This window comes from Aegilops tauschii, chromosome 3, assembly GCF_002575655.3.
Source record: "Aegilops tauschii subsp. strangulata cultivar AL8/78 chromosome 3, Aet v6.0, whole genome shotgun sequence".
Classification (NCBI taxonomy): Eukaryota; Viridiplantae; Streptophyta; class Magnoliopsida; order Poales; family Poaceae; genus Aegilops; species Aegilops tauschii.
The window spans coordinates 49,324,084-49,350,028 of NC_053037.3; the positions used below are offsets into that span (position 1 = coordinate 49,324,084).

Consider the following 25,945-nt stretch of genomic DNA (forward strand, 5'->3'; position numbering starts at 1 on the left):
TCGGGATTTGCTGCATGTCACATACGAAGCTCTTCGCATTAGATTATCTATTCTCCGCTATGAGATCAACCAGGTCCGAGTCTGAGAGCGCCCAGATGCACCTTGCCATGGTGCAACTTATTAGGGCATGTCTCCATGAATCCTCTCCACCACACAACGGACATGCATCAACAGTGGACATCTTTCTGTGATGGAGGACATCAAATGTTGGCAGCGAGTGGCGCGCTAGTCTCCACAAAAAGATTTTGACCTTTGACGGTACCAAAAAATTCCATAACGACACCCAGTCCTTCTCATGTTTTGTACTATCAGAAGTTCCTCCTCTTCCTTCCAGCAGGTCCTCCCGGTGTGATTTGGTGTTGGTCATAAGTTTATAGGCAGAACTTACTGAAAACCGTCCTTTGTTGTGTGGGTACCAGGCCCAAAAATCGTCAATGTTCCTCGTACACACCAGGATATTCAAAATAGTTTCAGCATCGAATGGAAGAAAAACAGACCGGATCAACTCCTCATTCCACTGAGCCGTCGCTGGCACCAATAATTCATATACCATAATTGGAGGGTTAGGAATCAGAGATAATAAAGGTCTAAGTGAACTCTTAGGTAACCAATTATCTGTCCATATCTCTGTATTTTGCCCATTCCCTATTCTCCTTATGATACCTTGCTTCATGATCTCTCTCCCATCTAGTATTGCATGCCAAATCTGGGACGGGTGCGCTCCCAAATCTGCTGTCAAGATATTCCCATCCGGATAATAAGCTGCTTTCAAGATTCTAGCACTCAAAGATTCCGACTCTTGTAAAAGTCTCCATGCTTGCCGTGATAGAAGCGCAAGGTTAAAAAGCTCCATATCACGAAAGCCGAGTCCCCCCAGGTACTTTGGCCTCGTCATAACTTCCCACGACACCCACGTCGGCTTCCTTTGTCCTTGTTTACAACCCCACATGAACTTGCGGATGACGGAGTTAATATTTTGCACAACCCTCTACGCAAATTGAAGCACGACATAGAGTAGACTGGGATAGCTTGGGCAACTGTTTTAATCAGTACATCCTTACCTCCTGCAGATAGAAGTTTACTCATCCATCCTCTTACCTTCTCCCATACTCGATCACTGATATATTTGAAAGTGCCCATCTTCGATTGTCCCACATCGGTCGGCATACCCAAATATCTATCACTCAAAAGATTCATTTGGAACCTAAAGATGCCCTTTGACTGCATCTCGTACTATTTGTGGGCAACCCTTACTAAAAAAGACACTGGACTTATCTCTATTGATTCTCTGTCCTGAAGCTGCAAAGTAGGTCTCAAGTAGGTTTGATACCTCCTCTACTCCATTAACACTTGCCCTGAAAAACAGCAGGCTGTCATCTGCGAATAAAAGGTGGTTCACCGGCGGGGCCGATGGTGCCACTGTTGGGGAACGTAGTAATTTTAAAAAAATTCCTACGCACACGCAAGATCATGGTGATGCATAGCAACGAGAGGGGAGAGTGTGTCCACGTACCCTCGTAGACCGAAAGCGGAAGCGTTAGCACAACGCGGTTGATGTAGTCGTACGTCTTCACGATCCGACCGATCAATGACCGAACGTACGGCACCTCCGAGTTCAGCACACGTTCAGCTCGATGACGTCCCTTGAACTCCGATCCAGCCGAGCTTTGATGCAGAGTTCCGTCAGCACGACGGCATGGTGACAATGATGATGTTCTACCGACGCAGGGCTTCGCCTAAGCACCGCTACGATATTATCGAGGTGGATTATGGTGGAGGGGGGGACCGCACACGGCTAAGAGATCAAGAGATCAATTGTTGTGTCTAGAGGTGCCCCCCTGCCCCCGTATATAAAGGATGGAGGAGGGGAGGCCGGCCAGCCCCTAGGGCGCGCCAGAAGTGTGGAGTCCTACTAGGACTCCCTAGTCCTAGTAGGATTCCTCCTCCCACATGGAAAAGGAAAAAGGGAAGGGAAAAGGAGAAGGAAGGAAGGGGGCGCCCCCCCCCCCTCCCTAGTCCAATTCGGACCAGACCATGGGGAGGGGTGCGGCCACCTTTTGAGGCCTTTCTCTCCTTTCCCGTATGGCCCATTAAGGCCCAATACGAATTCCCGTAACTCTCCGGTACTCCAAAAATACCTGAATCACTCGGAACCTTTCCGATGTCCAAATATAGTCGTCCAATATATCGATCTTTACGTCTCGACCATTTCGAGACTCCTCGTCATGTCCCCGATCTCATCCGGGACTCCGAACTACATTCGGTACATCAAATCACATAACTCATAATACAAATCGTCACCGAACGTTAAGCGTGCGGACCCTACGGGTTCGAGAACTATGTAGACATGACCGAGACACATCTCTGGTCAATAACCAATAGCGGAACCTGGATGCTCATATTGGCTCCTACATATTCTACGAAGATCTTTATCGGTCAAACCGCATAACAACATACGTTGTTCCCTTTATCATCGGTATGTTACTTGCCCGAGATTTGATCGTCGGTATCTCAATACCTAGTTCAATCTCGTTACCGGCAAGTCTCTTTACTCGTTCCGTAATGCATCATCCCGCAACTAACTCATTAGTCACATTGCTTGCAAGGCTTATAGTGATGTGCATTACCGAGAGGGCCCAGAGATACCTCTCCGACAATCGGAGTGACAAATCCTAATCTCAAAATACGCCAACTCAACAAGTACCTTCGGAGACACCTGTAGAGCACCTTTATAATCACCCAGTTACGTTGTGACGTTTGGTAGCACACAAAGTGTTCCTCCGGTAAACGGGAGTTGCATAATCTCATAGTCATAGGAACATGTATAAGTCATGAAGAAAGCAATAGCAGAATACTAAACGATCAAGTGCTAAGCTAACGGAATGGGTCAATTCAATCACATCATTCTCCTAATGATGTGATCCCGTTAATCAGATGACAACTCATGTCTATGGCTAGGAAACTTAACCATCTTTGATCAACGAGCTAGTCAAGTAGAGGCATACTAGTGACACTATGTTTGTCTATGTATTCACACATGTATCAAGTTTCCGGTTAATACAATTCTAGCATGAATAATAAAATTTATCATGAAATAAGGAAATAAATAATAACTTTATTATTGCCTCTAGGGCATATTTCCTTCAGTCTCTCACTTGCACTAGAGTCAATAATCTAGTTCACATCGCCATGTGATTTGACACCAATAGTTCACATCACCATGTGATTAACACCCATAGTTCACATCGTCATGTGACCAACACCCAAAGGGTTTACTAGAGTCAATAATCTAGTTCACATCACTATGTGATTAACACCCAAAGATTACTAAGGTGTGATCACGTTTTGCTTATGAGAGAAGTTTAGTCAACGGGTCTGCCACATTCATAGCCGTATGTATTTTGCAAATATTCTATGTCTACAATACTCTGCACGGAGCGACTCTAGCTAATTGCTCCCACTTTCAATATGTATCCAGATCGAGACTCAGATTCATCCAGATTGGTGTCAAAGCTTGCATCGACGTAACTTTTTACGACGAACTCTTTATCACCTCCATAATCGAGAAATATTTCCTTAGTCTTCTAAGGATAATTTTGACCAATGTCCAGTGATCTACTCCTAGATCTCTATTGTACTCCCTTTACGAAAATAGTGTAGGGTATACAATAGATCTGGTATACAGCATGGCATACTTTATAAAACCTATGGCTGAGGCATAGGGAATGACTTTCATTCTCTTTCTATCTTCTGCCGTGGTCGGGTTTTGAGTCTTACTCAATTTCACACCTTGTATTACAGGCAAGAACTCGTTCTTTGACTGTTCCATTTTGAACTACTTCAAAATCTTGTCAAGGTATGTAATCATTGAAAAAACTTATCAAGCGTTTTGATCTATCTCTATAGATCTTGATACTCAATATGTAAGCAGCTTCACCGAGGTCTTTATTTGAAAAACTCCTTTCAAATACTCCTTTATGCTTTCCAGAAAATTCTACATTATTTCCGATTAACAATATGTCATTCACATATACTTATCAGAAATGTTGTAGTGCTCCCACTCACTTTCTTGTAAATACAGGCTTTACTGCAAGTCTGTATAAAACTATATGCTTTGATCAACTCATCAAAGCGTATATTCCAACTCCGAGATGCTTGCACCAGTCCATAGATGGATCGCTGGAGCTTGCACATTTTGTTAGCACATTTAGGATCGACCAAACCTTCTGGTTGCATCATATACAACTCTTCTTTAAGAAATCCATTAAGGAATGTAGTTTTGACATCCATTTGCCAGATTTCATAAAATGTGGCAATTTGCTAACATGATTCGGACAGACTTAAGCATAGCTACGAGTGAGAAAATCTCATCGTAGTCAACACCTTGAACTTTGTCAAAACCATTTTCGACAAGTCTAGCTTTGTAGATAGTAACACTATTATCAGCGTCCGTCTTCCTCTTGAAGATCCATTTATTTTCTATGGCTTGCCGATCATCGTGCAAGTCAACCAAAGTCCACACTTTGTTCTCATACATGGATCCTATCTCAGATTTCATGGCCTCAAACCATTTTGCGGAATCCGGGCTCATCATCGCTTCCTCATAGTTCACAGGTTTTGTCATGGTCTAGTAACATGACTTCCAGAACAGGATTACCGTACCACTCTGGTACGGATCTTACTCTGGTTGACCTACGAGGTTCGGTAGAAACTTGATCTGAAGTTTCATGATCATCATCATTAACTTCCTCACTAATTCGTGTAGGCATCACTGGAACTGATTTCAGTGATGAGCCACTTTTCAATTCGAGAGAAGGTACAATTACCTCATCAAGTTCTACTTTCCTCCCACTCACTTCTTTCGAGAGAAACTCCTTCTCTAGAAAGGATCCATTCTTAGCAACGAATGTCTTGCCTTTGGATCTGTGATAGAAGGTGTACCCAACTGTCTCCTTTGGGTATCCTATGAAGACACATTTCTCCGATTTAGGTTTGAGCTTATCAGGATGAAACTTTTTCACATAAGCATCACAACCCCAAACTTTAAGTAACGACAACTTTGGTTTCTTGCCAAACCACAGTTCATATGTTGTCGTCTCAACGGATTTAGACGGTGCCCTATTTAACGTGAATGCAACTGTCTCTAATGCATAACCCCAAAACGATAGTGGTAAATCGGTAAGAGACATCATAGATTGCACCATATCTAATAAAGTACGGTTACGACGTTCGGACACACCACTACACTGTGGTGTTCCAGGTGGCATGAGTAGTGAAACTATTTCACATTGTTTTAACTGAAGGCCAAACTTGTAACTCAAATATTCTCCTCCACGATCAGATCGTAGAAACTTTATTTTCTTGGTACGATAATTTTCCACTTCACTCTAAAATTCTTTGAACTTTTCAAATGTTTCAGACTTATGTTTCATTAAGTAGATATACCCATATCTGCTTAAATCGTCTGTGAAGGTGAGAAAATAACGATACCCGCCGCGAGCCTCAATATTCATTGGACCACATACATCTGTATGTATGATTTCCAGTAAATCTGTTGCTCGCTCCATAGTTCCGGAGAACGGTGTTTTAGTCATCTTGCCCATGAGGCACGGTTCGCAAGTACCAAGTGATTCATAATCAAGTGGTTCCAAAAGTCCATCAGTATGGAGTTTCTTCGTGCGCTTTACACCAATATGACCTAAACGGTAGTGCCACAAATAAGGTGCACTATCATTATTAACTTTGCATCTTTTGGCTTCAATATTTTGAATATGTGTATCACTACGATCGAGATCCAACAAACCATTTTCATTGGGTGTATGACCATAGAAGGTTTTATTCATGTAAACAGAACAACAATTATTCTCTAACTTAAATGAATAACCGTATTGCAATAAACATGATCAAATCATATTCATGCTCAACGCAAACACCAAATAACACTTATTTAGGTTCAACACTAATCCCGAAAGTATAGGGAGTGTGCGATGATGATCATATCAATCTTGGAACCACTTCCAACACACATCGTCACTTCACCTTTAACTAGTCTCTGTTCATTCTGCAACTCCCGTTTTGAGTTACTACTTTTAGCAACTGAACCAGTATCAAATACCGAGGGGTTGCTATAAACACTAGTAAAGTACACATCAATAACATGTATATCAAATATACTTATGTTCACTTTGCCATCCTTCTTATCCGCCAATTACTTGGGGTAGTTCTGCTTCTAATGACTAGTCCCTTTGCAGTAGACGTACTTAGTCTCAGGCTTAGGTCCAGACTTGGCTTCTTCACTCGAGCAGCAACTTGCTTGCCGTTCTTCTTGAAGTTCCCCTTCTTCCCTTTGCCCCTTTTCTTGAAACTAGTGGTCTTGTTAATCATCAACACTTGATGCTCTTTCTTGATTTCTAACTTCATCGATTTCATCATCATGAAAAGCTCGGGAATCGTTTTCGTCATCCCTTGCATACTATAGTTCATCACGAAGTTCTACTAACTTGGTGATAGTGACTAGAGAATTTGGACAATCACTATTTTATCTGGAAGATTAACTCCCACTTGATTCAAGCGATTGTAGTACCCAGACAATCTAAGCACATGCTCACTGCTTGAGCTACTCTCCTCCATCTTTTAGCTATAGAACTTGTTGGAGACTTCATATCTCCCATTTCGGGTATTTGCTTGAAATATTAACTTCAACTCCTGGAACATCTCATATGGTCCATGACGTTCAAAACGTCTTTGAAGTCCCGATTTTAAGCCGTTAAGCATGGTGCACTAAACTATCAAGTAGTCATCATATTGAGCTAGCCAAACGTTCATAATGTCTGCATCTGCTCCTACAATAGGTCTGTCACCTAGCGGTGTATCAAGGACATAATTCTTCTGTGCAGCAATGAGGATAATCCTCATATCACGGATCCAATCCACATCATTGCTACTAACATTTTTCAACATAGTTTTTCTCTAGGAACACAATAAACGGGGAGCAACATCGCGAGCTATTGATCTACAACATAGATATGCTAATACTACCAGGACTAAGTTCATGATAAATTAAAGTTCAATTAATCATATTACTTAAGAACTCCCACTTAGATAGACATCCCTCTAATCATCTAAGTGATCACGTGATCCAAATCAACTAAACCATGTCCGATCATCACGTGAGATGGAGTAGTTTTCAATGGTGAACATCACTATGTTGATCATATCTTCTATATGATTCACGCTCGACCTTTCGGTCACAGTGTTCCGAGGCCATATCTGCATATGCTAGGCTCGTCAAGTTTAACCTGAGTATTCTGCGTGTGCAACTGTTTTGCACCCGTTGTATTTGAACGTAGAGCCTATCACACCCGATCATCACGTGGTGTCTCAGCACGAAGAACTTTCGCAACGGTGCATACTCAGGGAGAACACTTATACCTTGATAATTTAGTGAGAGATCATCTTATAATGCTACCGTCAATCAAAGCAAGATAAGATGCATAAAAGATAAACATCACATGCAATCAATATAAGTGATATGATATGGCCATCATCATCTTGTGCTTGTGATCTCCATCTCCGAAGCACCGTCATGATCACCATCGTCACCGGCGCGACACCTTGATCTCCATCGTAGCATCGTTGTCGTCTCGCCAACTTATGCTTCTACGACTATCGCTACCGCTTAGTGATAAAGTAAAGCATTACAGGGTGTTTGCATTGCATACAATAAAGCGACAACCATATGACTCCTGCCAGTTGCCGATAACTCGGTTACAAAACATGATCATCTCATACAATAAAATATAGCATCATGCCTTGACCATATCACATCACAACATGCCCTGCAAAAACAAGTTACACGTCCTCTACTTTGTTGTTGCAAGTTTTACGTGGCTGCTACGGGCTGAGCAAGAACCGTTCTTACCTACGCATCAAAACCACAACGATAATTTGTCAAGTTAGTGTTGTTTTAACCTTCTCAAGGACCGGGCGTAGCCACACTCGGTTCAACTAAAGTTGGAGAAACTGACACCCGCCAGCCACCTGTGTGCAAAGCACGTCGGTAGAACCAGTCTCGCGTAAGCGTACGCGTAATGTCGGTCCGGGCCGCTTCATCCAACAATACCGCTGAACCAAAGTATGACATGCTGGTAAGCAGTATGACTTGTATCGCCCACAACTCACTTGTGTTCTACTCGTGCATATAACATCTACGCATAAACCTGGCTCGGATGCCACTATTGGGGAACGTAGTAATTTTAAAAAAATTCCTACGCACACGCAAGATCATGGTGATGCATAGCAATGCGAGGGGAGAGTGTGTCCACATACCCTCGTAGACCGAAAGCAGAAGCGTTAGCACAACGCGGTTGATGTAGTCGTACGTCTTCACAATCCGACCGATCAAGTACCGAACGTACGGCACCTCCGAGTTCAGCACACGTTCAGCTCGATGACGTCCCTCGAACTCCGATCCAGCCGAGCTTTGAGGGAGAGTTCTGTCAGCACGACGGCGTGGTGACGATGATGATGTTCTACCGACGCAGGGCTTCGCCTAAGCACCGCTACGATATTATCGAGGTGGATTATGGTGGAGGGGGGCACCGCACACGGCTAAGAGATCAAGAGATCAATTGTTGTGTCTAGAGGTGCCCCCCTGCCCCCGTATATAAAGGATGGAGGAGGGGAGGCCGGCCAGCCCCTAGGGCGCGCCAGAAGTGTGGAGTCCTACTAGGACTCCCTAGTCCTAGTAGGATTCCTCCTCCCACATGGAATAGGAAAAAGGGAAGGGAAAAGGAGAAGGGAGGAAGGGGGCGCACCCCTCCCTAGTCCAATTCGGACCAGACCATGGGGAGGGGTGCGGCCACCTTTTGAGGCCTTTCTCTCCTTTCTCGTATGGCCCATTAAGGCCCAATACGAATTCCGGTAACTCTGCGGTACTCCGAAAAATACCCGAATTACTCGGAACCTTTCCGATGTCCGAATATAGTCGTCCAATATATCGATCTTTACGTCTTGACCATTTCGAGACTCCTCGTCATGTCCCCGATCTCATCCGGGACTCCGAACTACCTTAGGTACATCAAATCACATAACTCATAATACAAATCGTCACCGAACGTTAAGCGTGCGGACCCTACGGGTTCGAGAACTATGTAGACATGACCGAGACACATCTCTGGTCAATAACCAATAGCGGAACCTGGATGCTCATATTGGCTCCTACATATTCTACGAAGATCTTTATCGGTCAAACCGCATAACAACATACGTTGTTCCCTTTATCATCGGTATGTTACTTGCCCGAGATTTGATCGTCGGTATCTCAATACCTAGTTCAATCTCGTTACCGGCAAGTCTCTTTACTCGTTCCGTAATGCATCATCCCGCAACTAACTCATTAGTCACATTGCTTGCAAGGCTTATAGTGATGTGCATTACCGAGAGGGCCCAGAGATACCTCTCCGACAATCGGAGTGACAAATCCTAATCTCGAAATACGCCAACTCAACAAGTACCTTCGGAGACACCTGTAGAGCACCTTTATAATCACCCAGTTACGTTGTGACGTTTGGTAGCACACAAAGTGTTCCTCCGGTAAACGGGAGTTGCATAATCTCATAGTCATAGGAACATGTATAAGTCATGAAGAAAGCAATAGCAGAATACTAAACGATCAAGTGCTAAGCTAACGGAAGGGGTCAAGTCAATCACATCATTCTCCTAATGATGTGATCCCGTTAATCAAATGACAACTCATGTCTATGGCTAGGAAACTTAACCATCTTTGATCAACGAGCTAGTTAAGTAGAGGCATACTAGTGACACTATGTTTGTCTATGTATTCACACATGTATCAAGTTTCCGGTTAATACAATTCTAGCATGAATAATAAACATTTATCATGAAATAAGGAAATAAATAATAACTTTATTATTGCCTCTAGGGCATATTTCCTTCAGCCACCTTAATACCACTGAGTTGAGATGACTGATGTTGGGATTTTAATATGAACGAAAGGCCCTCTGCTGCTAACAAGAAAAGGTATGGAGAGATTGGATCTCCCTGCCGAATTCCCCTGGATGGTTTGAAAAACTTTGATTTTGATCCATTGAACATGACTGAAAAAGAAACTGAGCTTACCAAGTGCATGACAATGTTAATCCATGATGGTGCAAAGCCAAGCTTTCCCATAATTGCTCTTAGATAGCTCCACTCAACTCTATCGTACGCCTTCATCATGTCCAACTTGAGTGCACAGTAGCTATTATTCTTTGACTTGCTCCTCTTCATAAAATGCAGACATTCATAGGCCGAAATAATATTGTCAGTGATTAGCCTTCCTGGGACAAAGGCAGACTGTTCGTCGGAAATTATCTCAGGCAAGATCACTTTTAGGCGATTAGATAGCACTTTAGATGCAATTTTATAAAAGACATTGCATAAACTAATAGGCCGAAATTGTGATAGTAAAGTTGGGTTTGATACCTTCGGGATGATACTAGGATTGTATCATTTATGCATTCCGCACTCTCCTCACCCCGAAGAATTCCCAGGATCGCATCCGTGATCGAGTCGCCTTTGGAAGAAGTGAGCCGGGAATCCATCAGGTCCCGGAGCCTTGGTTGGAAACATCTGAAAAAGGGCCCTTTTTACTTCTTCTCGGTCATATGGAGCTAGCAAAACATAATTCATTGGTGCTGTCACTTTTGCCGGGACATGCTGAAGAACATTCTCAACCCCTTGTACACCTTCTGACGTATATAAAGCTTTGTAAAACTCCAAAGCCAAAGCTTGCATTTCTGTTGGATCCTCCGTCAGCGTCCCATCTGGCCCTTGCAAGGCTTTAGTCAGGTTTTTCCTCCTCCTCATTGAAGCACGGAGATGGAAAAATTGTGTGTTACAATCACCCTCAGGGAGCCATTGAACTCGCGACCTCTGTCGCCACATTGTCTCCTTCCTGAGATACAGTTCAATTAGCCTATCATTTATCTTAATCTCATTGTTGCTAGGACCCATTCTAGCAGGGTCACTTCTCAGCTTTTCAAGTTCACATTTGAGCTTCTTTATCTCCCCTCGTACATTGCCGAAGGTTGCCTTGCTCCATTCTCCCAGCTCATTAGCTAGTGCGGTCAGGTTAGCTCGCACTTCACTGGCCGTCCGATTACGACCGTTCGACTCCCATGCAGAATCGACGACCCTCTTCAAGTCTGGGTGCATCTCCCACATCACCTCGTATTTGAAAGATTTCTCCAGCCGATGGCCTGATGCAGCTAGCTTTACCAATAGAGGTGAATGGTCAGAAGTGGCAGAGGTTAAGTGTTCGACCATTGCCAGCGGAAACTGTGCACACCATTCAGAAGAGCCGAGCGCCCTGTCAAGTTTTACTCTGGTATAGGTACCACCGGAAACCTTTTTCTCAAAAGTCCATGGTCGTCCCTGAAAACCGAGGTCAACCAAGCCACATATATCGATAGCATCTCGAAAACCTTGTATCTGGCTTTGGCTTCGCTTTCCTATGCCGTCATATTCCTCCAAACTCAGAACCTCGTTAAAATCACCGAGGCATAACCAGGGTAGATCACTCAAAGATGCCATATTCCTCATCGTGTTCCAAGTGTTGTGTCTCAGGTGGGTTTGAGATTTCCCATACAAACATGACAATCTCCATGGGGCTCCACCCAAGTCAGTAACTTTAGTATCTATATGGTACCTCGAGTAACCCAAAACCTGAATATTTATTTCATTATTTCAAAACATAACAAGCCCATCACTCCTACCAGTGACTTCCACAGCGAAAGAACTATCATAACCTAAACTGTTGGCAAGATTTTCAGCTCTATCTCTATCAATTTGAGTTTCAATAACACATAGCAGTCTAGGGTCAAACTTTTGCGAAAGGTCGCGTAACTCTTGAACTATCGGGGCGTTGCCTAACCCTCGACAGTTCCAACATAGCAGATTCATTGGGACCGGCGGTCCTCCGCCGGGGAGGCCGCCAATCGTCCTTCGTTGCTTTTTCCATCGGGAAGGTGTTTCTTCACATTGTTACTGCTGTTCCCATGGCCTTCTACAGCGAACAAAACAATCCCAACAGCAGCTATGTGCTACGGTAGTAGGCCAGGCCCAGTTGGAGTTGCCTGTGTGTCCGCTCGGTAATTCGCCGCAATGAGCGGCACGTAGGAGGCGCCGTCTGCCTCTGCCTGGAGAAGAACGAAACGCCCAACCTGTACTCGGAGGAGCAGGAAGAAGGTTTATATCCATTGTTTAATTTCTGCAACTCAGTGCTCTCTGCTCGTGACCTATCTGAAACTTTATAAGAACTAGCAGTAAATTCAGAGACCAATTCAGAGATTAACCACACTTGTACAACGCACGAACGTGTGAACATGCAACTCACTAAGAGCATCTACAACCGGACCTCCCAAACACGTCTACGTCCGGGCGGGCCGCCCGATCATTGACCGGTTACGTTTTTTTTTATCCAGACGGACGCCTCAGACGTGTCTCAAACGCCCGGACTGACCGGCACCTCCCATATCCAGCCCAAATATGGGGCGGATATGGAGGCACCCGGGCACGCCCGTTACGTCGGCCTGATGGCGGGGTCCCACGCGGAAACCGGCGGTCCGACGGACGCCGCGTCCGTCGCCGCGGTGTGAACGCCGCGTGGCGCCGCTCCGGCTCGCCGCCCCAAGACCAAAATTCGGCTATTTAAGCCGGTCGGCGTCCCACAACCCTAACCCATCCCCCTCCCCCCTCTCCGCGCCACCAGTCCGAGCCCATCCACCTCCTCCCTCTCCCGCTCCGGTGCTCTGCCCACGGTCAGACGCTTGGCCCACGCTCCGGCACTCTGCCATGGTCCGGAGCAAGATCACCTACTACCCCATGCTGACGCTGGAGCACCGCTACGAGATCCAACAGGAGATCCGGGCGGCAAGAAGTGGGCGCATCGTTGCCGGGCTGCCTCCGGACTCACCGGAGCCAGAGGAGGAGGAGGAGGAGGAGGAGGAGGAGGAGCCGAGGGAAGAGGAGGAGGATATAGCTCTGATGGAGGTGGAGGAGCCAGACCAGCAGGTGTCGGCTTTGAACATGGAGCAGGCGGAGGCGGAGTTCGCCGTCGCCTAGTCCGACGAGATGGCGGAGCAGCATGCCATCCTGGAGTCCATCCAGAATGAGGCATATGTGGAGGCCAACCGGGCGTTCCTCCAGTGGGAGGAGGCGGAGTCCGACACGCTATTCGCCGAGCTCGACGCGGAGATAGAGGCAGAGGAGGCCGGAGCGGAGCAGCCGGAGGAGGTGGAGCTGCAGCTATCGCCCATGCTGCCAGAGCCGGGCACGGAGATCGTCGACATCTCCGACGATGAGTAGCTAGTTGATCGACGTAGTGCGTAGGTTTATTGTAGTTTGCATGTCTTTGTATATTTTTTTATTTAAGAATCTAGTATGAGATGTTTGGATGCAACAAGTGAAATTTAAGGCGTGCCCGGTCACTACATTTGAGGGGTCATATTTGTCATATGTGGTCGTAGATGCTCTAAGATCCAATAATCTAGCAACGACTTGACTGAGAACTAGGGGCTACTAAATGTGTTATAGTTGGACTACTTCTACACTAGCTTATGTAGTTGTGCATATAAATCATGTTCGGTTGCATTTTTAGAATTCACTTTTTCTTATTAATTTTTTATGGACTAGCTTTGTTATCAGCATTTTTGCTAGAATTGAAAACAGTTAACTGACTATCAATGTTGTAGTTTACTTTCCTTGTGATGTAATAAGATTTAAGACAAGTTTTCTATTATGAGACTATTTGAGTTGCCACTGTGTGGTCAATGTCTGGACAGTGTTCTTGTTGCCTACTTATGCTTATGCTTGTAGCTTTTGTTGTGATTTGTGAAGGAATGATGATGAATTTATTTCGATCTTTGCTAAGGCTTTTCATTGTGATTTTTTGTGCCCATGGAGCTCCATGGGTACCCGGATAAAGTGGATTTGGGCATGGGCACAAGCTGCGCCCATGGATACTTTGGTGGATGGGCAAAGGGTAGGAAGTTGGGTCATGGGTTGGATCTGGACCAGCCACACCCGACCCATTGCCATCCCTAATCTTAGTTGGGGATTCTAATTAGGTTTGGATTTTGTCTATTGAAAATGTCCTTTAGAGGGTGGTCGTGATGCTTAAGGGGAAAATAATTGATGCATTTTTTGAAAGAAAGAGAGGTGATTTAGTTGATTGTACAACTGATGAACCAACATCAACTGAAGCAATACCTGTTCAGCCTCCTTGCTTGAATTTGAGCAACAAGGACTAAATCCTTAGATGTCGCGACAACAAGGCCATCAAATTCAAGCAAATGTAATACTATTCCGATGGATTGAATTCTTGCAGCTGTGGGGCGAGCATATTTGAAGCTTGGTGCCATGCAGCCCTTTTTGAAAAATTAAAAAGCTTATGGTCCAGAAGGTTTCGAGAAAGAATTTCCCTTGCTTTGTATTACAAAGCAACCAACTGATATAAACAGCGATAGGTGCTGGGGCCGAAGCAGCACAGACACGCTCAAAAGAAACGAAAGAGAAAACAAAAGGAACAAATGCCAACAACGTCGGATCGACAAAAACGAAAAGCCTCGCGACCAGTGCGCCCACCGTATCTCCCATCAAGCTCCTAGACTCCGAAGCGCTGGTACCAATCAACACCTCCAAGAAGGGTCGCGACGATGACAACGCTGCTGCCAAGGGTTTCCCCCGGTACTCGACGAGGAGAGAAGAACGGTAGCCCCCGACGCCCTCCAGGAAGGTATGGCACCCTCAAGTGCCACCGCGTCGATGCCGCCCATGCCGACAGGAATTTCTCCCGATCTCAACCATCACCTCGGGCGCTCCGGAGCCCACCGCCAAACCTACCACCACCCTGCGCCAACATGGTCTTGAAGCTTCTCACGCCGTCTCACCACGGCACCATGAAGTGAGGTCTACGCACCGAAGAAGAGAAGCTGGGACTAGAAACAGCAGCACCGTCGGCATGCGGGAGGGCTCAACCTCCACCGTCAGCAACGGTAGCTGACCGGACGCAGTAGCAGGAGCAAACCAGGCCCGTGGGCCCACAGGCCTGGCCGGGCCCTCCTAGGCCCGTAAAGCTCACGCCTTCCTGCTGCAGCAGGCACGCCGTCGGCGTCTCCGCCCCCGATCCGAGCTGCTCCTCTACCTCACCACACAAAAAACAACGAAGCCACGCCGGGGACCGACCCGCTAAGACCCGGATGGGGCCCGCAGGGCCCAGATCTGAGCCGGGGAAGGTCGGAAACGACACTTTAAGTTCGACTAGTTCAAGGATTTTCCATCATGGTTGGAGTACTTGGAGAACAGGCATTGTCCATATTGTTTATATTGTTTCTTGTTCAGCAAAAGTACAAACAAGCGATGTATTCTTTATTTTCGCAGCTTCGCCCCTATTGAGATTTCTTTCGAGCTCCGCCATTGCCCTCGTGCAGTTCGATTTGGAGCGAGCTCCAAACTTGGTCTTCATAATTTTGTGAGCTCCAAACTTGGTCTTCATAGTCTTCAAATATGGAGGCTATGAGCTCGGTTTTGGAGCCAACTCCTTAAATTATGTCGACTGAGAGACATATAACGACTTTGCTAAAGTGCTATTTTGGGTCAAAATCGTTATATTAGCAGTTATTATGAAGCCATATGACAGTTGCTCTAATGACTTGAAATCAGTACTTCCTCTGTTCCAAAATAAGTTTCTTGACCTTAGTATAACTTTACACTCAGGATTTTTGGGGTGGCCTCCGGCCTCCATACCAACTACGCCAAGTGTTCCATCTCTCCCATTCGCTGCTCCGAGGAGCTGTCTGCGGAGGTGAGCGCCGCCCTGGCCTGTCCCATTGCCCAGTTCCCAATCACCTACCTGGGTCTCCCATTGTCACTCCGAAAGCTGCCATCTTCCGCCTTCGATTCGCTCATTGTTCGCCTTCAGAAGAAGCTGCCCACCTGGCGAGCCGCCCTGCTTTCTAGGGGCGAAAGACTTGCTCTGGCTCGCCACGTCCTCACAGGCATGCCTACTCACATCCTGGCGGCGATCGCTCTGAATGCTAGCACCCTCAAGCGTGCCAACCGGGTCATCCGAGACTTCCTGTGGCACGGGCGCAAGGACGCGGCGTCAGGATGCTGCCCTGTCAACTGGCGCAGGGTGTGCATGCCGCTCGGCCTCGGCGGCCTTGGCGTGCGCGATCTCTTTCGTGTGGGCATCGCCCTCCGGGTCCGTTGGCCCTGGCTCCAGCACACTGACCACAACCGGCCGTGGAAACACCTCCAGCTCCCCCATGACGCGGAGGTCCGCACGATCTTCATGGCGTCTACCACTTGGATCATTGGCGATGGCCATACCTGCCGCTTTTGGACTGGTCACTGGATCCAGGGACAGTGCGTGGCCGAGTTTGCACCGGCGATCCTTGCCCTCATGCCCAAACGACGCCGGAAAGCCCGCTCTGTGGCGGACGGCCTCCATCTTCGCTCTTGGACCCAGGACATCCAAGGGGCACTTGGCCCCCTTGCGGCTCTTCAGTACTTGGAGCTCTGGCGTCGCGTCCGCGACATCCCCCTCTCCTCCGCTCCTGACGCCATCCGCTGGCGCTGGACGTCCTCGGGCATATATTCTGCCAAGTCCTGCTACGATGCCCTCTTTCTTGGTTCCACCTCGTCGCCGCACGCCAAGCTGATCTGGAAAACGTGGGCTCCGCTATGCTACAAGGTCTTCATCTGGCTAGTCACCCTCGACCGTTGCTGGACCACGGAGCGCCGCGCCCGCCATGGGCTTTCCCACAGCCCTACCTGCGTCCTCTGCGACCAGACCCTTGAGACGATCGACCATCTCCTGGTCGGCTTCCGTTCTCCCGCGAAGTATGGTACCGCGTGCTCTCGAGCTTCAGGCTCACCGCGGCGATTCTGACGGCATAGGACAGATTCATCGACTGGTGGAGCGCCGCCACCCTCAACACCCCGCACTCGCTTCGCAAAGGCTTCGCCTCCCTTGCCGTCCTTACTGCTTGGAGCATTTGAAGGCACCGTAACGCCGTGTTTTTCGACTCCGCCGACCTGGTGACGCAAGGCATCCTCGACGAGTCACGGACCTGGGCCTTGGCTGGGGCCAGAGGGCTCGCCGCGATCACCCAATTCGAGCCGTCCTAGGCGCGCCTCTGCTCTGTTTTCCGGGCTGAGCATCCCGGTCTCTTGCTCATCCTAGTTGCACGCTCTCCCGCTGGTGTTGGAGTTTGTAATTGGCCCCTGTAACTCTTGCTTTCTACCTATCAATGAAATGATACGCAACTTGCGTATTCGCGAAAAAAAGTATAACTTTACACCAGAATTAGTATAAAATTGAGACACTTATTTTGGAACGGAGGGAGTACATCATAGCTAGTGTCATTCCTGTGAGTAATATAGGTACAAGATTCCACTGCCATCTCTACTCTAAAATGGGGAAAAGAAAACGGAAACAAGGCGGTCAGCATGGACAAGGTACAAGATTCCACTGCCATCTCTACTCTAAAATGGGGAAAAGAAAACGGAAACCAACGAAGGAGCATGACACGATCCCAAAACTTATGGACTCTATCTCAGCTAGTATGAAGGACGGCAGTACGGCACTGTCGCCGGCCGCGTCTCTATGACACCGGCAGTTCAAGCAGCAGGCCGATGTGGCTGGACTCGGCGCTCGAGCTGCTGGCGCCGAAGCGTGCCCCTGCCGGCGGCGACCTCGCCACCACGCGCGGGGTGACCGGCTGGAACCCCAGCGTCAGCTCCAGCCCGATTTCGTCGTCATGTGCCTCCTCGTCCTTGGCCACCTGGTGCGCCGGGGGCACGGGGCTGTGCTCTGCTTGGCTCACGTGCGAGCCGGCGTCAACCTCAGTGCCCACGGACGACTCATCTCCCCTCGCCTGCTCGACTGCCATGCCGCCGTCTTCAACGTGGCTGCCGTGGTCGTGGCTGCCGGCCGACTCCTCGTGGCTCGGCGCGCGGTCGAGCCCATCGTTGTGCTTCGCGCCGGAGAAGCTCTTGGTCTTGGTCTTGGACTTGGCCGTGGAGGAGGACGCGCGCTTGAACCCGGTGCGCCCGGCGCACGAGACGCCGAGGAGCGTGCCGGCGGCCTCCGGAGAGGCGGCAGGGCGGTCGGCCTTGGCGACGTGGCGGATGTCGCACGCCGTGAGGGGCGCGTCGGAGGTGACCCGGACGATGGGGCGGCCCTTGAGCACGGCCTCGACGGCGGCCTGGCAGGCCCCCCACTGGCCGGACCAGAGCAGGCCGACGGAGCCGTAGACGGGGTTGACCATGCGGCCGCACGCCTCGTAGAGCAGCGAGCGGAAGAGCGCGGGGCGGAGGCCGGCGTCGTCGGCGGCGAGGAGGTTGAGCAGGCCGGCGCGGCCGTAGAACTTGGCGAGGAAGACGGTGGCGTTGGCCTGCGCGTCGGCGCTCCGGATCCACTCCAGGCAGGGGCGGATGGTGCACCCCTCGCCGCACCCCTTGCGCAGCACCCGGCACCCGTTGCAGCTCATCCGCATCCTCCTCTTCTTCCCTTCCGATCAAAGCCCGGCGCCGGAGTCGTTGGAGATCGATCGATCGATCGTGGTGCTGTGGACTGTGGCTCTCTCTTCTTGCTTCGTTGGAATATTTTGGCTGGTGTGTGATGGTGGTGATTTGGTGGTGGTGATGGGTTTTTAGGTGGCGTGGGCGCCAATGGTTTTGGGAAGGCGGGTTCGGGGCCGCTGCCAAAACAACGGGAGATGGCCGACTAAACAATGGGAGATGTCCACTGCACGGCTACCCCGGTATCACGGAGCCGCGTCGCACACGAATGTTCCAAAAGGGAAATGGATTTTTTCAACGGCTTGCAGTGAAACTAGAGGCGGCACTTTCGGTGGACTTTGCGACGTACCACGGTTTGGTTGCAGTGATGGGCATGATGGCATTGGCATGACATCCCCGTTGGAGAAACAAGTTGCAGGTCCCCTGGTTTTACCGATGGATGGCATCGTCATCTTTTGCCATACCGCATGTTTATTCAACATTCAAACTTTCAGTTCCCATAAATTCTTAAAAAAAACTGTGTGTAAAGTTTCACGATAAAATACCTTGAATTGCGGAGTTGCAAAAAAATCATTGATTTTGAGGATGAACATTACATATGGCCAAGAGCCGCAGATTTGTTTTTTTTTTTGTAGCTCTCATGCAGTCAAAGAATGGTCCCCATCATCTCTCAGGTTATGTGGCATAGATGGCATGTGGACCCACTGTGAAAGAGAGAGGAATAAAAATGGAGAGATGAGATGGGGAAAAATAAAAGTCACATTTTGCTGAGATGTGTCCTTATTGGAAATTCAGTTTGACACCTGAGCACGCATGCTGCTGGTATCTGCACCAACCAGTTCCACGGAACTGACACTGTATTCCGTTCTGTATTATCAGTTTCCTTGTGCATTTTTATATGACCGTGGCCCACGGTTGGCACATGCCCATTAATTGTTGGGGATGTCCTTATGCCATGCCATGGACGACAACCAGAGTGCTTCGATACAATGGGCATACATTTTTATTGTTCTTTTTATAAATGAGAGTTTGTTAATTATATGAGTGCCCGGTCACTACTAGAATTCAGATTTCCTAGAGTGCAAGCGTTATCTAGATGAATGGTTTTGCAGCACGACTTTAAATGCCAAATCAGTCGAGATCGATACAAGGTGCTGACAAAAATCCTATTACAAAATATATCTTCAACGCTGCTGCAGATCAAAAATTTCACCCAAAGTCTGAAGGGGTCAAGGGGTGGAGCCAAACCGAGGGGGAAGCGATACCCATTGGTTGAGTCGGCGGTCACGTACACCAGGTTGAGCTTTAGCTCGGCTCATGACTATCTTACAATGAACATTCACTAGCCCATGAGCCCTAGCTAGCTGTGAGGAAGATTATTTGTCGTGACCGGGTCGAAGCCTCTACTAAATCTGGATCAAAGAGAGGAAGATGTTGCTGGAGGACCCCATGCCAACCAGGTGTTTAGCCAAACACCGTCAGCGCATGGACAGCTGGTGAAAGTTTTTTCATTTTCTTTTTGAGCTAGGATGAAAGTTCATCTTGGCTCCAAATAAAAAGGTAACATGAAAAGGAGGCGAGTTAATGAAGACTTTTATTCCTATAGGTTTTGGTCATACTGATCACTTTGAGTATAGACAAGTCATACCTGAAGCCATTAGCCCCCACGTGTCCTTGCAGAGCATGCCACGGCCTGCCCTCCCCTCCTGCGCGCAAGTTCCCGCAAGGCGCTCCCCTGCTCGGCTCGATCCCCCTCGCCTAGCACCAAGCGCCGCCGGAGCACAATCAGCTTAATTTTCTTGACACATCAATCGCTCAAGTGATTAAGAGCTAGCATCAGATTCGTGGACATCTAGCACAGAGTGGCGGCATAATTAAAAATCAAGCACTAGTTTGGCTGGTGACAAACCTGTATCTTCTGCATAGGAGATCTATTGGTTGCTGCAGTAGAAAACCAACACGGTAAAAACTGTGTCCCGCTGAGGTGTGATGTTGGGTCATATACCAGAACCTACACACATGTAATAGACAAAAGATCCAAGGACTGCAAACTAAATGGCAGCAGACTTTGTATTTCTTTAACAAAGAAAAATATCTTATAAGAGATGTCAGATGAGAACAGCATGTCCATTATTACAGATAGCCTGATTCTGAAAACGAAAGCCCTCAGTTTTCATTAACCAGTCCAGCAAACAAAATTAGCTGTTATCTTTAATGTTCCATATAGACACTATTTGTCATATGCCTTGTAGAATCCTACTGCCAACCTTAAACACAGTCATGCAGCCCCATATCACCTACAGGTGTGCACACATTTAAGTAGAGAACTAGAATATGACAGAATTTTAGAAGCTGAATGCATGCACGCACAAATACAGACTTATAACATGCCAAAAGCAAAGGGGGCAAGCTGTAATCAGGTCAAGCAGAATGTAGGATGTTAACTGCTGACTGAAATGAGGCTTTCCGATTATCACAATATAAAAAGAATGAGACCAAGAAAACTTAAAAGCACTGAACATCAGCAAGATTTGAATCAATAAATGAATTCAGAGTCAGTTTGATAGATGACACTGTACAATGCTATAGACATGTGAATGACATTATAATGGTTCAGTGCATTAAAAATGTTACCATACATTATCTCATCATCAGCACTGGAAAAAGATTACCATTTACTGGTTCCTGCTCAGTGCATTAGTGCTTCGCAGAAGAACAAACCCTTACAGTAACAGGCAAGCAGAAATCAAGTGATCCATTTTGCATTGAAAAGGTCCTAGGAACAGCATACACTCATAGAGTAGTTATGTTGGCAATAATCTGGTCTGGACTCCAAGGGATGCACCATTTGATTTTGATCTGCATCATAGGTTGGCCTCATCCACTCGCACACAAGCAGAAAATAACATGTATCCAACTAGAATCTCAGATTGTTCGCCTTACAAGGCGAGAAAAGAAATATGGATTCTCTTGTAATTCCTCCCCTCACTTGTAGGGCAGGTTTCATTTCTCGGGAGTTAGGGAGGCCTTAATTTCTCCTTACATGTCCTTTTATTTTCAGCAGCCTCATGGTGGTTCACTGTTGGCTAGCCTACTATTTTTACCATTGCCTTTGCAAAGGTACAACAAGTGCAATATGTAGACGAATCTTGTATTAAATAATAGCAACCTTCTCCTTCTTTACCTTCGCCTATCCTTAGCCCCCTTTAGCTTTTCTCCCATTAAGCACAAACCATCTAACTGCGAGATCAGGTATTATGGGAGCTATGTCTTTACTTTGATGACTCTTCTCACCAACATCATAAACGTATCCGCAGAGGGGATTAGCTTCTCGCTCCGTGCAATCATCCTGTCATATAACCGAAGTGCGCTCTTAGTGTTACCCTTCTCACAGTAACTGCTGATCAGCATATCGCTTATGTCACTAGTCGGAGCCAGCAATTTCCTCTCCATCACAGACACAAACTTCTCAGCTTCCTTTGGATTCCCACACTGGCACAGGCCACTGATCAGGGAGGCAAAAACTTCGATGCCATGGTTAAGTCCCCTGTGCTCCATCTCATGATAAATCTTGACAACACCTTCAGCATCACCAACCTTGCTGTACCCATCAATGAGCTTACAGTATGTATCCTGACCAGGAATAATTCCTCTGTCGATCATTGCCGTCACCAACTCGTTTGCCTTGCCGACCTGTCCAGCACCACACATCGCCTCTAAGATCTCATTGCAAGTGCCAATGTCCGGCACAAGGCCTTCATGGATCATCTTGTCAAAGTACTCCGAGCCCTCATCTGTCTTCTCATGTCTAAAACACCCGGTGACGAGGTGACTGTATGTAGCATCATACGGTTTCAACCCCCTGGACAGCATTTCTTGCAGCAACTGCATGGCCTCACTGACATTGCCTTGACGGCAATGTACTCCGATGAGGCAAGTATACACAAATGGGTTCAGGCGACAGCCTCGTCGGACCATGTCGTCCCACTGCTCGCGCGCCGACTCCAGATCACCAATACGACAGTGGGCATGCACCATCAGCGAGTAAGCAACGTCATCGAACACCATGTTCCTCTGCAGCATCCTCCTGAGCAGCAAGATCCCTTCCTCGGTCCTCCCCTCCTCGAAGATCCACAGCGCCAGCGCAACGTGCGCCACGACGCCCGGCGCGCACTTCTTGCCGTGGATCCTCTCCACGAGGGCCGCCATCCTGGCAAGTGCGCCCTCCCGGCTCAGCACGCCGACGACAAGCTCGACGGTGGCCTGGCTGGCGTACACCCGCTTCAGCGTCATTAGCTCGAACACCTCCCAGGCGACCCGGAACCGGCCGGTGCGCTGCGCCGCGTGCAGCACGGCGTTGAAGGCGGAGATGGAGGGGAGCACGCGGCGGAGCGCCAGGTACCGGCAGGCCTCAAGGGCCTCCTCCGGGAGGCGGAGCTGCGCGTAGGCGTGCACCAGGAGGTGGAGGCCGCGGGTGGTCGCGGCGGTGCCGCTGTCCTCGTAGGCCGCGAAGAAGGCGTCCAGGAAATCCGAAGCGGGCGAGGAGGGGTGCCTGGTGATGGCGGCCTGGAGGATCACGGAGGCGTGGCTGATGAGGGCCGCGCGGGCGAGGAGGTGGACGAGGAGGCAGTAGGAGCGGAGCGAGTGGGGGGACGGCGACGAGGCGGCGGCGGACCAGTGGAAGAAGCTGTGCGCGTTCTTGGCGACGGTCTCGGCGGAGGAGGGGGAGGGGCTGGGGTTCCTGGCGAGGGAGAGGAGCACGGCGTCGACGTGGCCCTCGGGCGCCGGGGCGCCGGGGAACGCGGCGGAGAGCGCCTCCCAGGTCACCCTCGGGCTGCTCGCGAGGTAGTGGGAGACGTGCTGGGGCGTCGCCGCGGCGGCCGCGGGCACGGCGGAGGCGGCACCGCGGCAGAGGGACGGTACGACGACGCGCCGCGCGAGCATGCGGCCGCCGGACTTGGCCGCGTTCATGTGGCTGTCGAATGAAACGCCGCCGAGGTAGATGGACCTCGTCGGTGAAGAAGCGGCACCTCTATCGGGGCTCGAAGGTTCCCGTCCACCGTCCGATCAAGTAAATGGACGACTAAGATGACAAACCGCAAACAACATTCCCCACGGTATGCTATGAACTGAAATCCACAGTACTACGTACTACTCCCTCCTCGTTCCACTATGTAGTCCGCACACGCTTCCCGAGATTCAAATTTGACCATAAATTTAACTACCGAGACCAACTGTGGCGGGAGCAAAAATTATACCACTGAATTCGTATCGTATCAAAAATACAAATTCAGTGGCATAATTTTTACTCAGTGGTACAACTTTTGCTCCCGCCGCAGTCGGTCTCGTTGATTAAATTTACGGTCAAACTTGAATATCGGGAAGCACAGACGCACTACATTGTGGAACGGAGGGAGTAGTGTCAAATAAGCTCGCAGTATCAGGTAGTTTCAGGTAATTTTACATTCAGAGTCCAATTCAACAGTATTGATGTGAACTATGTGCCTTTTTCAAGATACAGAACATGAGTGCACGCCGAGCACAGTTTATTGCCATACCAGTATATGGGCTTACATGCTATCGCATAGACGTTACAGTACTATCGTTCTCGCGGACGGTATTATCTCCTTGTTTCGAGGTTGCAGACGGCGTATAATCATCAGTAGCAAGCTGCAGGTACGCCTACATGTTCTCCTTCACAACCGTGACCGGGCAGGCCGCGTGGTTGACAACGTAGGTGCTCACGCTCCCCATCAGAGCCCTGCCGCCAAGAAACAACAGCGGTCACATGAATCCCAAACAAGAACAAAGGAACCGCTCATCAAGTTAGATATCCATGATTTCACCATCGACCGCAAGCTCGACAAATTGCAGGTAAAGTTCGGCCACGGACCGAACATGCTGAATCTGTGTGTATGCATACCTCTTGAGCGTGCTCAGACCTCTGCTTCCGATGACCAGGCAGCTGAGGGGAACCAGGTCGACTGCCTCGCACACCTTCTTGGTCGGGTCGCCGTAGAATATCTTCCCATACACCTCAACCTGCAAATCACGTAGTTCCGCCAACAAGATAGTCGGCAGACAGGATCAATATTTAGCACAGAAATTTGATCAGGAGTAGTGATCACTACAAAATTCTGTGGATGGAAGATGAAAAAAAAAACTGGTACCCCGCTCTGATGTGCCACTTGGGCCAGGATCTCCAGTGTCTCCTTGTCCGGTGACAGGCCGTACTTCTTGGTGACATGGGGGTCCGAGAACTCTACCAGAGGGATGAGCGCTGAAATCCACAAGAATTGCCATTTCAGAAGCATGGTAATTTCATACCACAATGGAGAACACAGACATGCAGGCTTTGTTCGTCAGTTCGAAACTGACAGAAACAAATATAGATAGAACTTGAGGTAATCATGTGCAGCACTCGCTATACCTATCCTACAGACTCCAATACACGGTAAACGAGAGGGGTTGTCGGTGGACTTACGTGAACCACTCTGTTCCCAGAGATGCATCGCTCCTTGCTCATTCTGGTAGGAATTGTTGACATGGATAAGCACGAGTTGGTCACCGCTCCTGGCAAGGTTGGTTGACGCCCATCGCAGAGCCGCTTTGCTGCACGATGAGAAGTCCACAGCAACTCCAATATTCCTCCCACCCATGATGTCCTGCAAAGCTCAGATAAACACAAACAGGTTTTTGATTCCAGACCAGTGTGTCTAACAATGGCAGTGAGGTTTCAGCTGTGGTCAGGTCCTTAAATAGATAACAAAAGGATCTAGGAGTAGTATTATTTGAAATACTAAACGAAAGACGAGGAAAACATAGGCTGAACCGATGATCTTTCTCCTCTTGTTACTTTGCCTGATTCCTTATCACCACTTTACCTCCCCCAGGAAACAGACACGTTCCACTTGCTTACCTCTGCTAGAGAAGCCTATTGGTACAAGAGGCATGAAAAATCAAGATTCATGATGCAAAGCAAAAGGGGGCAAAAAGGAATTTTTACTCCAGTTTCTTTCATGCCACTGGCACTGGAATGCCAGATTCTACTTCATCGGTTAACTAAAGCGGCACCGTCGGCACGGCACAGGTATGGACAAGAGGAAAGAAATTCTGATGTAAACTGATACTCACCAAAGCAGCAACCAAAGAAAAGCCAAGTTGATCAGGAATAAGATAGTACCAGATGCTTCCAATACAGATGAAATGAAAGATAAAGCATTTTGATATGGGGAATCCGATAAGATGCAGCGTAGCAGTTTGGCATTTGATAAAAATAAAATGACTCATCCAGCTATTCTTTACCAGAAAAACATCAATAACAAGTTCAACACTTCTGTTAAGACAGATAATGTAC

The 25,945-nt window shown here is 48.2% G+C and overlaps 3 protein-coding genes across 3 annotated transcripts; all 3 read right to left on the bottom strand.

Moving 5' to 3' along the window:
- Window positions 1–17,411: 17,411 nt before the first annotated feature.
- On the bottom strand, window positions 17,412–20,991 carry LOC109756827 (uncharacterized). The gene is made up of 2 exons (XM_020315667.4): window positions 20,498–20,991; window positions 17,412–20,346 (listed from the first exon to the last, which is right to left on the bottom strand). Exon 2 carries the CDS (start codon window positions 18,561–18,563, stop codon window positions 17,670–17,672), a length of 894 nt encoding a protein of 297 aa, XP_020171256.1. The 5' UTR covers window positions 18,564–20,346; window positions 20,498–20,991; the 3' UTR covers window positions 17,412–17,669.
- A 118-nt stretch (window positions 20,992–21,109) lies between these two features.
- LOC109756826 (uncharacterized) lies at window positions 21,110–23,858 on the bottom strand. The gene has a single exon (XM_020315666.4). The coding sequence runs from the start codon at window positions 23,557–23,559 to the stop codon at window positions 21,853–21,855; it is 1,707 nt and encodes a 568-aa protein (XP_020171255.1). The 5' UTR covers window positions 23,560–23,858; the 3' UTR covers window positions 21,110–21,852.
- A 147-nt stretch (window positions 23,859–24,005) lies between these two features.
- On the bottom strand, window positions 24,006–25,497 carry LOC109756825 (universal stress protein PHOS32). Its single transcript, XM_020315665.4, has 4 exons — window positions 25,073–25,497; window positions 24,759–24,868; window positions 24,512–24,630; window positions 24,006–24,349 (listed from the first exon to the last, which is right to left on the bottom strand). Exons 1-4 carry the CDS (start codon window positions 25,245–25,247, stop codon window positions 24,271–24,273), a joined length of 483 nt encoding a protein of 160 aa, XP_020171254.1. The 5' UTR covers window positions 25,248–25,497; the 3' UTR covers window positions 24,006–24,270.
- Window positions 25,498–25,945: the final 448 nt, after the last annotated feature.

Coding starts and splice junctions, on each gene's coding strand:
- LOC109756825 (XM_020315665.4), bottom strand. CDS start 25,247: ATGGGTGGGAGGAATATTGGAGTTGCTGTGGACTTCTCATCGTGCAGC. Junction 24,869..25,072: donor CTGGGAACAGAGTGGTTCAC/GTAAGTCCACCG, acceptor TGTGGATTTCAG/CGCTCATCCCTCTGGTAGAG. Junction 24,350..24,511: donor GGTCTGAGCACGCTCAAGAG/GTATGCATACAC, acceptor TCTTGGCGGCAG/GGCTCTGATGGGGAGCGTGA.
- LOC109756826 (XM_020315666.4), bottom strand. CDS start 23,559: ATGAACGCGGCCAAGTCCGGCGGCCGCATGCTCGCGCGGCGCGTCGTC.
- LOC109756827 (XM_020315667.4), bottom strand. CDS start 18,563: ATGCGGATGAGCTGCAACGGGTGCCGGGTGCTGCGCAAGGGGTGCGGC.